General features: G+C 39.3%; 1 protein-coding gene across 5 annotated transcripts in view; it reads left to right on the forward strand.

Annotated features, from left to right (window-relative positions):
• Nucleotides 1-11,005, forward strand: part of TRPC4AP (transient receptor potential cation channel subfamily C member 4 associated protein) — a 43,031-nt gene that overhangs the window by 27,779 nt on the left and 4,247 nt on the right. For 4 of the 5 annotated variants that reach the window (XM_085313911.1, XM_085313912.1, XM_085313915.1 and 1 more), the window contains 8 exons: nucleotides 2,446-2,577; nucleotides 3,227-3,285; nucleotides 5,748-5,849; nucleotides 7,605-7,688; nucleotides 8,013-8,103; nucleotides 8,460-8,600; nucleotides 10,334-10,442; nucleotides 10,799-10,911. In XM_085313911.1, coding sequence (XP_085170037.1) covers nucleotides 2,446-2,577; nucleotides 3,227-3,285; nucleotides 5,748-5,849; nucleotides 7,605-7,688; nucleotides 8,013-8,103; nucleotides 8,460-8,600; nucleotides 10,334-10,442; nucleotides 10,799-10,911 — 831 coding nt within the window. The remainder of the gene's footprint in view (nucleotides 1-2,445; nucleotides 2,578-3,226; nucleotides 3,286-5,747; nucleotides 5,850-7,604; nucleotides 7,689-8,012; nucleotides 8,104-8,459; nucleotides 8,601-10,333; nucleotides 10,443-10,798; nucleotides 10,912-11,005) is intronic. The other variant, XM_085313913.1, reaches the window with a different exon arrangement.

Here is an 11,005-nt window from a genome sequence, read left to right on the forward strand (position 1 = left end):
ATCAGATTAAAAACTAGAACTGAGCTGTTCTGCTCGTTTTATGTAGAAAGCTCCAATAAGCCAGGAAAGAGCAGTGTCTGCCTTTAGCATTGTAACTGGCAAGCTTTTCAGCTACATAGTGGTATCTCTGTTCCATGAGGAGCTAAAAGTGCTGGCTCTGTCACATCAGTCTTCCAGTTTAAGCAGCCAAAGGTCTTACTAGTTTGATACTGGAATAATTTTGAATAGAATTTCTAAAGGACATCACAACTGTCTTCAGTCCACTGCCCTGTGATAAACAACGTAATAGTCTGACATTTGCTTAAAGCATGATGCAACTTCTTAGCCAACTTATTCTGTTCCTGAATGTTTACTCTAAATCCTTGGTTTAAACTTGACTGCTGGCTAACTTGCACAGATTGAAAACTGCATTAGCAGTGACTCGGCTCCTTCTTGCTCCCACGTTGCAGGTGCTCTCACTCGTGGAGACAAGTGATGTTTCACTTTGCTTCCCTCTCATTGTGGTCACACCCCACACTACTTCTCTCATAAACTTATCCAGACGGACTTGTATTTTCCTATTGTGGTGAAAGACAATCAATCRTTTTACTTGCTCCTGTTATAGGGAGCTGAGTGGAAGGATACATGATAGCTTTAGTGAGAAAGCAGTAGAGCAACTCACATGAAGCTGAGCAGCAGCAGGGAAAGGTCAAAGGCGTTTGAAGGACTGTTGGAATGAGTTGGGGGTCTGGGAGGGAGCATGATCCAAAAACGATGGCTGATTCAGGAGCTCTGTAGTGCAGTGGTCAGGTGAGAGCTTTGAGTTCAGCAAACTAAAGGTAGACCGAATACATTTCAAATTAGGGACATATCGTTTGGGACAAGCAGATTATATTCTGTATGGAAAGCAGATTCCCAAGTGAAAACAGTGAGCATGGCAAGCAGCTTCCGTGAGGGAGCCAGAGCACTCACAGGCGGTCACACGCCTGGCTTCATCCTGTTGTGCTTGTGCCACGCTGGCCAYGAGGGATGGAGCCTGCGGGGAGTGCTTTGTTTGGACAAACCCCCAAGAGCAACTGCTCTTGGAGGCTTGTACCTGGGACAGAGTATCTGAGAGCCTTTTAAAATAAGGGTACACAGAAGTCTTCCAAGTTTTGCAATCTGTCAGGGTCGCATGAAGGAGATGCATGCCGCCTCAAACTTGGTGCTCACAAAACTGCTCAGCAGAGGGAGTGTGATTTACGTATCAGTGGGAAGTTAGTAGCTGCAGCTGAGAGGAATTCAAAACACTACTAGCTATGATGCTAACAAGAGTAAAAAGAAAACCTATAAAATACTGTTGATTTAAATACTTTCAATTGGCTCAAGTATTTGAGGAAACAGAGCAAAATGGAGTGCTCAGCTTAAAATACTATTAGTTATAATTCATTGCAGGGACAGCCTAGGTTAGTATTTAGGTGACCTGATTTTTAAGGAACATTCCTCTTTCTACTTTGGGCACTTCTTTTATTATTTGTGTGTCTGTTTAAAAAAAATGTGGAATATTTACTGAATCCAGAGGGAGCTTGTCAATGCAGAAGCAGAGCCAGTCATACATGGTTTTCACCTGTATGACATCTCGAGATACTGCTTATCACAGGACTGTTAACTGCTCAGGGTCTGCTTTTGTAGTTCTCCTATTCCTCCCCTTTCAGATTGCTTACATCAAAAGTAGTGATACTTGGACTGAAGGCATTTAACCAAAAACACTAAGGTTTTTACATGAGTAGCTCTGTAGCCTGTTTCAAATATGTCARTGTTCTACGTCATTGCCTTTGCAGGCAGGCAAATATACCTGAGTATTTTAGCATTTTCTTTTCTTTTTAGTGTACTCTAGAGAAGTTTGAATTTCTGTTTATCCGCCGAAACAGTGATTGAACGGTTGTTTGAGTGTGTGTTACTGCTGAACTCTGCTCAGAACTCCTGCCTTAGGTCGCTTGGACAAAAATGCAGTCGGTATTTTATATTGTCTTCAAAGGGCTACCTCCGGATTAACTGCATGAGCTAGAAAGGTGAAATATGCTCTGTAGATGGCTGGCAGCAAAATGTTAACAGTTTAGTTTGTGACGCACAGAAATTAAGTATGGATGTATTTTGWATGTGTTGTTTCAATTTCAAACAATCTTCTGATGTCCCAAACTGATTCCTGAGGAGGCACAGCAGTTAATTCGAGTATTGGTTGAGAGCTTTCTTTTTTTTTCTTCTTCTTTTTTTTTAAAGTCTGTTTTCTATCTATGTCCACCAAATGCAAACTATTCTAATGATGCTCCATGCTTAGTATGCATGTGAACATAAACATATGCTGTTTGATAAAGAATTCACTCTTTCTGTTGTCAGAAAATTGCATAATTATGCCCATCTGTTTTCCAGACTATGTTATATCCATATTTGAGGCTGCAACAAATGAGAACTTCTTTTCTTTTCTAGGTTCATAAAATGATAGCAGAGTTCAAGCTGATTCCTGGCCTCAATAATTTGTTTGATAAACTGATCTGGAGGAAACATTCAGCATCAGCCCTTGTTCTGCACGGACATAATCAAAATTGTGACTGTAGCCCAGTGAGTAACTTTATTAATTYTATATGGAATCTTGATCTCATTTGTAATACAATTCTGAGAAACTGTACCGAGTAACTGAATGGCTGGATCATAAATGCAGTGAGACATGGTAGGATTCAGCATTTTGTTTTTATACTGGGAATTCTTTTCACTGAAGTCTTCATCTTTGGTTCACTCTAGTTTATTTGTGGGAAATCTAGCCTTTCTTTTCTCTCCCAGTTTTGGAACTGGGAAAGGGGTTATTTCTATAATCCCTGAAGGCCAAAGGGAGGAGAAGACCAGAACTTAAAGAAATGGTAGGTAACAGGTCTAGCAGAGAGGGACAGAAAAAAATGGATTGCAATCAGGTTTTTCAAACCTGGATATAAAACATTATTCTAAATCGATCCGTGAGCTTTTTTGCCTTTGCAGTGGGAACAATCACTTATTGACTGTCATATGCACAGGTTTGCATGTGGGCTCCACTTCAGTTCTATTTGTGGAAACCTGCAAAGTGCAGCCTTCTGCATTTATGCAAATCACTTGCTCTGCTGTGCAAATAGGTTTGATTTGGAGAGGTTTCCATTTCAACTGCTTAATGTCTGGTAAGTAAATGAAGAATTCWAAAAATCCTGAAGCTATTTTCAACCTCTTTCTTCTCTCTTTTTAGGACATCACTTTAAAAATACAGTTCCTGAGGCTTCTTCAGAGCTTTAGTGATCATCATGAGTGAGTATGAAAAACTTGGTGGATTGTGGCTCAGCAATACTGTTGCCCAATTGCAGTTACAATGGGTGTCCAAGAGTGCAGGCTCTGTGTAGATAGAAAGTTGTCTTACCCTTGAAACTCTATTCAGATGTTCACATGTCTTTGAACTTCTGCTATGAATAGACTCAGGATCTGCTCACCAGTGAGCATATTTTAAGTATGCCTACTTATGATGAAAAGTAGCCCATTTTCCCTCCTGTTGGAATGAACTGAAGCTTTTATGTGATCAGTTACCACTTTATGGCTGAAGAAATAAGGAAGTGGCTTTCATGATGCCATTCATCTGTCTGTTCCCTGAGAGCTGGTAGTGAGGCAGTGTGTTCACAGGATAACTTTCTCCTGTGTGCATGCTCAGGTTTAGTTCAAAGTGGAATAAGTAAAAAAAAAAAAAAAAAAAAAAAAAAAAAAAAAAAAAAAAAAAAAAAAAAAAAAAAAAAAAATAAGGCTAAAAAGGCTGTTAGAACATCAGGGGGAAAGACAGCACATCTCTGCAGAGGATATCAATGCTCTTTTGTCCTTGCATAAAGTCTAGGAAGAATGATTGCTGCTTAAATGCCAGCAATGGAGAAGACCCAATTTAATTGAAGAAAAATGTTAGAACAATTATCTGTAAGTTCATCATCAGGAAGTTAGGTTGGAAACTGGAAGAAAGCTTTTATTTCCCTTCAGAAGGCATATTTCTGAAGCTTGATTCTTCTGGAGTAGCTGGAAGGTGATGCAGATTTTTTTGTTTGTTTTTAACGAACTTAYTCAGGAAGCGCATGTTCAGTGCTGATGACAACTATGCTTGTTTGCTCTAGCCTTACTTGCAGAATCCCATCTTCCATTGTGTTGGTGTTGTGCCTCTCTAATTTGACTCTGCAAGTCCTTGTAAATCTCTTTTGAGGTATATTGCACTAAATTTGTATATTAATCATCTTGATGCCTTCACTTCTTGTCTAGGTGGTCTTATTTACARCAAGGGCTGATACTTCTGTGTAGGTATTATCTAGATCTTAGTATGAGAAATGTCAGCCAGTTTAATTGGAAAAAAGAGTTTTAAATATGGGGAGCTGCTGGATRTATTTTAAACATAAAGGAAGATTGAGATTGCAGTTCCGCCATGTAAGACATTGTCCAGGAATCAGTCCTGGTTTTCCAATAGAATCTTTTWAAGATACTATTCATATTTAAGTGGGTTCTAGAAAGATTTCAGGCTTGTTTAAATGAACAACAGCTTTCAACTGTAACGTYTGAGCAAATGGAATGTGTTGAATCTGGTTAGGTTTTTTTAAACAAACAATTACATAAACTCTCTGAAATCACAGATCAGTAGAGTGAGCTGAGAACARGATGAAAACAAGTGCTTGTATTCTAATATTAACTTCAGTAAAACTGAGTAAACCAAASCTTCAGAACTGTTTATATGTGGAGAGAGAGGTTATATTTTCATTACAGAAACCTGTTGATCCAGATCAAAAGAAGCTTCACATGACAGCCTCAGTGAGCACTAATCTGGAAGATAGTGTTTGAAGCAAGAAGGCATATGAAGGAAGCTTCCCCTCCCCATCACCTTTCTGGTCTAATAGCTTATCTTCTATGTAGTTACTATGTTTTCATGAACAGGTTCTCTTCCCACACCCACACCCAGGTATCACATCATTCTTTATGGTTTCCTGAAAATAAATCTTTGCTGYCTGATTCTGAGCAGGTTGAAATAGGAGGGCCTTTGGGAGCATGCTGGAATGGTTTTTGGGACTGTGGCAAAAAGGAGACTCTGGAGTACACTAGTACTTTGGTTGACTGCTACTGAACTCTGGGAGTTTCTTTTGTTTTGCAGATAATCCGATTGGATTTCATTGTGAAAAATACAGTATTCGATAAGACGTTTTATTTAATTTTTTTATATCTAGATTTTTATATCCATCTCTATTTTCTTTTCTGCATTTCATGAAGTCTTTAAATATTTCTAAGGTAACCAATTTGATCACAGTAATAAAATACCAAAAAGACTGAGTATTTTGATTTTTACGGTTTCAGATTCCTGCCCTCTGTGAGGTTAATTACTGATAAACAACATAGTCACTTTACAGCAGAGAAAAACTGTAGGAAGCTGTGAAGGAGCCTGCTATTTAAGTCTGTTGAACTGCTGCTGAGGTTGATTTAAAAAAAAAAAAAAAGAAAGAAAGAAAAAAGCTAGTGCCATCTGGAAGCAAATATTTACAAAACAAACCCTGAGATCTTGACCAGGTCAGCAGAGGTTAGGTGTCATGAAGCTGGTTAGTGTTGAGATTGCATTTGGCAAACTTCAGAGGAGGCTTACAAAATTGCAGCTAGCTGTGTGGTGTGGTGTTACGCTTCATGGAATTGCACATATGTCTGTCTCTTTAATGGTTTCATCATCTCTTTCCCCCCCCCCCCACTCCCCAACTATCTTGCTTTAGGAACAAGTACTTGCTTTTAAACAGCCAAGAACTTAATGAACTGAGTGCAATCTCCCATAAAGCCAACATCCCTGAAGTTGATGCAGTTGTTAACACGGACAGGTAAGTTGATGTAGAAGTGCAGCATCAGCAGCTTCTAGCATTTTACAAGCCCTTTCATTGGAGATTTGATGTCACCTGTTTTGTCTGAAGTCCTGCAGAGCACCATACTTGCTTTAGCTTCAGTGATATGTTTCAGCCTGAAGTATCTCAGTTTGTATAGTATTTGTGGTTGTTAGCAACTTTAAAGTGTGCTTGTACTCTTAGTAAGTACCCTTTAGAAACAAATGCAACATGATGTGGGGTTTTTAGGTTTGTGGCCCAGACTCCCGTATGATGCACTAGATCTGTCTGTTTGTCTGGCCTGTSTCTCTAGTGGCTTCGCAGAAAGAGCTGGGATCCCTCTAATGCGTACACTGCTGCTACTAATTAATATTAGACCTGAGATTCAGGAGCAGTCTKTGTGCATAATGTCCATTTCTAATCTACATAAATAGATTTAAGTGCATCTGTTCAAAGCTTTTATTTTAAGAGCAACTAGTATCTAGAATAAGCTAAATTAGATTAACATATTAATCTACTTAGAGAATTCCCTGTGTTTTACATGGCTGTCTATTGGGTTGACTATTTTGATTTAATTTAATATATAACACTGATGTAAAAACTTCACGAAGTTAAGTGTTTTCAGAATTTAGTGGTCAAAATACTTCCAGAGTATCAGTTCAGACTTGGACTGCACAAAACAGATTTACCTTGCTTGAAAAGGTAAATTTCTATAAAATTCTCTAAGATGATTTCCGAATTATAATAATAATAACAATTATTTGTCTAACTTAAGAAGTGGTATCAGCATCCCTTCCTCCTAAGCACAGGTAYCTTTTTGCCTTTGTTCACAAAGGAATAAGTATTTGGGGAGAGGAAGAAATTTGGCCTGTTATGAATGCACTGAAAGGAAGTGGAACAAGGATGTAAACAGCTTTTTCCATCCTACAAAGTTTCTCAGTGTTCTTGAGTCTTAGTAAAAACAGACTGTCATGCTGAAAACATACTATTTTCCACAAGGACTTGGTCAGCTGATTATTGACTGCTCAGCAAAAGTGCTGATGCAATATGCAGGAAAGAACCAGGATTGATCAGCTGAATACACATGCTATTTTTCTTGGAGTAGAAAAGTGCTGCTTTGAAACATCTTACCCTGCCTCTGCAGAATGGCTTGTATGGCCAGACAGGCAGCATTACTTAGTTTCTGGTATAAACTTAATTCCTTTTCCAACCTTAGCATTTCATTTCCGTAGCACCTTTCTTGATGCATGAGATTAAGGTGGTGCTGCTGCACRTGCTTCCAGTGGGTAGATACTCTACTGAGGTGCTGTTATATGCAGATAATATCACGGTCTCATGGCTTCTATAATTTTATTAGTACAAACAGAAAGACGCTACCTMATCTGAAAGATGCAAGATGCTAGGTTTCCATCCTCTGATCTGCTGCCTGCTAAACAGAATTCAGACCTTCCTTTGTGTGTGTTAAGGAAGGATTGTACTTTYGAAATCATTTAATATTTTGAAAGAAAAGAAATGGTCTTCTGTTGGATTTATTAGGAAGCCGTTCATTTGGAAGGCTTTTCACGACTTTACCAAAGGTAGTTAGGAGACYTCTCCTACTGGTAGGACAAGTGAAAAAAAAGAGTTATGGCATTTTCTTGCTGCATAGCTATTTCTGGGCTGTAGGTCACTAGAAGTTCTGGATTCAGTGTTCAGCAWAGTACAGTGCTTCTCAGCCCTTCCACTCATGCTGTATTTTTTTTGTGTGTGCTTTAGGAGTCTTGTGTGTGATGGGAAGAGAGGTTTGTTAACCAGACTACTTCAGGTCATGAAGAAGGAACCAGCTGAATCCTCCTTCAGGTAGGCCTTGCTTGCACTTCAGCATATTGTTTTGAAGTAACTGAAAGAGCAGTTTTCACAGGGCTTGCAGCAGTTGAAAATACTTACAAAATCATAAGCTGAGAATTTTTTTTGTTGGATTTGGCTGTAGTGACAGTGCAGATGAGGGAGAAGGCCAAAGCATGCATTGAACTGTGTATCCAATACAGTCAGTGACTTTGTGAGATCAACAAATCTCTCTTCAGCTTAGAATGAATCCAATAAGGGAACTTAGTTTAAAATTTGGTTGTGATAAAACTCTTGCTCCAATATTAAAACTGAAACTTCATTTCTCCTGTTTGTCAGGTTTTGGCAAGCAAGGGCAGTTGAAAGTTTTCTGCGAGGCACAACCTCCTATGCAGACCAGATGTTCCTGCTAAAGAGAGGACTCCTGGAGGTAAGAAGCACATGTTAAGCTTAATCTGTAACATATCTCTATTGCAATCAAGAAGGTCTTTTTAATAAAGAATACAGAGAGGGTGAAATGGAGTGGCTAAATATTCGTTATAGTAGAAGGGCAATYTTTGTAATGTTGAAAAGCCTTTGTGAGTTTTGCTTGTGGCAACTAAATATGAGGTGGCCCATTCTACAAAATTAATTTTCCACCAATGCAGACTGTAGAAAACTCATCTGAATGGTTGTCTGTAATTCAGCCATATAAGAATTAAACCCACCAATAAACATTTGAAGTAGTGATTAAATCAGACTGGCTTGGCTAAACTGTGACAACAACATGTTTTCTTCCCATGCCAGCATATTCTCTACTGCATTGTTGATAGTGAGTGCAAATCGCGGGATGTGCTGCAGAGTTACTTTGACCTTCTAGGGGAACTGATGAAATTCAATATTGATGCATTCAAGAGGTTCAACAAATACATCAACACAGATGAGAAGGTAAATATTTGTAAAAGCTGTCCCCAGTAGTTCAAATTACAGCCTCATATAGCCAGTTGTATCAGTGGGAAACTCAGGATCGTTTGCTACTTTCGGTGTGACTGTTGAGTTTAGTGCACAACAAACACAGCGCTGACCTGCCAAAGTYTCTTGGTAAGTACATAAGTTTCTGACTTTTTCTCTGCATACACTCATATTGTTCGAAGTGCTCCCAGCTGTTCTGAGTCAGCGAGTTCTGAGTTGTTCAGAAAATGTTGCCCCATTGCATGATCGGGCAGATCCAATGTCAGAGCTCGGACGGTAGAACAGGTCCTGTAACATTACTGGGTTTTGGTTTAAGCTGGTTGTTGTGGATGTTGATACAGGCTATCCRATAAATCTTTCACGGTCACTTGTAAAGAAAATCGTTATGGAAGACAAATCTTAATGTAGATTACTTTCATTATTATTTGTTAATGTTGAAAGGTATTTCTTTGCTTTGGTATCATTTGAACTTAGAAGCACGTTTTAAAAATCATGGCTGATACAAGTCCCTATAAAACACCTAATTTTGTATGTAGCTCRAGAATGGACAGCTCTCCATGCATAAGTGGTTTCATAGTTTTATACGCTTTTGTGTATATAATCTCAGCTGGTGATTAAGTTTTGAATGGCCTACTTCTGCTTATGATACTAAAATATTTCTCTAGTTGCTTCTAAATTTTGCAGACCTTGGAGAATAGAAGCAGAGAAGTATTTCCAAGAAGGGTATATTTAATACTAGGTTAGTCTCTGGTAACTGAACTGACAAATTCTAGAGAATCTACTTTGAGAGAATCTARTTCTAGAGAATATACTGTGTGCGCGCTTCCTATTTATTGATTTGTAACTTTTTCTTAGTCCTCATTCTTTGTGAATGTCTTACTGCGTGCCTCCCTAGTACCAACTGCTGTCCAATGGTTAAATGTAGGAAAACGTGGACCTGGAGGAARTACAGAGCCCAACAACCCAGCTTATCTCATCTCCTTTCAAAACAAATAGCCTATGAAATTTTGGCCTCATTGAAGTGATAGGGGCTGCTTCATAGTAGATTTTAGGAGTGTCAGGCATCTTTTAGTCAGCCCTTGCTGCCAGTACTGGCTTGGGTTGGCCAAAGCAGTTTGGGGGCATATCTCTCCTTTTATTCTTGTTAGGGTTAAAGCGAGTTACTTAACAGTGAGTGTATCCATTCCTTGTTCTTCGGCGGACTGAGCCTTGATACCTGTTCCACTTTCCTATGAGTTGTCCTAGTGCACRTATTTACTTAAGAATGAAGAAGTACACTAAGTGTTCAGACTGAAAGTGACTGGTAAGGAAATGACCATCTGGGTTTTGGCATTCAGAACCTAGCTTCTGCCTAGRAGGGAAGGGGAAGCTGTCTGCATTTGTGAAGCCTCATTTTGGTGATGTGCACTGCTGGGTGCTTACGCAATGGTTTCTCCCAGAACTTTTAAGAATTGTGCTCTTTCAGCACTCCAGAACTGAACTTCCAAGACTATTGTTATTATCCTACTCACCAAGCCTTATTTGTTGTTCTGCCTGCTGAGGTTCAGTAGCCTGTTCCTCTTGTTCCAACAGAATAATTGTTTTAGTGCACCTCTTGGTGCACACATTCTTAAAAGAGTATAAAATGCTGTTCTGTCAGGCTTCATCTGTTAGCGCGCATATAGGACATTTTGGGGCAAATGCAACACTAAAAAGGTGTTTCTCTTTAGTTCCAGACATTTTTGAATCAGATCAACAGTTCATTGGTTGACTCAAACATGTTGGTTCGCTGCATTACATTGTCCCTGGACCGATTTGAGAATCAGTCTGATGCTAAAGGTAAAGAATAAGGAGTGTTGTTTTTGTTTGGTAGTGATTGTGGTTATTTTAAGCCTGAGCTTTGAAAATGTTGGTTGGAGACAGATAATTGAAGATCCTCTGTAGCGTAGTGGTTKTCACATCTGCTTCACATTCAGAAGGTCTTAGATTCAAGCCCCAGTGGAACCAGCATCAGGAAATCTTTGGGAGGTTGGACTAGATGATCTCCAGAGGTCCCTTCCAACCTTACTGGTTCTGTGTAATTACCCCCTGTATTTGTTCCTGTGGTCTAAGCACCAGTTCTTACAGCTGCAATGCTCAGATCAATGTGTCTAAACTTTGAGCACTTGATGATTCTCTTTTCCCTCTTGCTGCAGTTGCAGAAGTCTTGTCAGAGTGCCGCCTGCTATCATATATGTCCCAGATGTCCATGAGAATGTCCTTTCTTTTCCGTCTCATTAATATTATTCATGTACAGACACTTACACAGGTAAAGAGCTGGCAGTAATTTCACTGATACCTTGCTGATGAGCTGGGCTGGGAGCAGGGAGGAACTTGGTTTCTCTTTAAGAGACCGATGTCCC

Source organism: Rhea americana, unplaced genomic scaffold (assembly GCF_003343005.1).
Source record: "Rhea americana isolate MKP2758 unplaced genomic scaffold, rheAme1 scaffold_4, whole genome shotgun sequence".
In the NCBI taxonomy this organism is placed as follows: Eukaryota; Metazoa; Chordata; class Aves; order Rheiformes; family Rheidae; genus Rhea; species Rhea americana.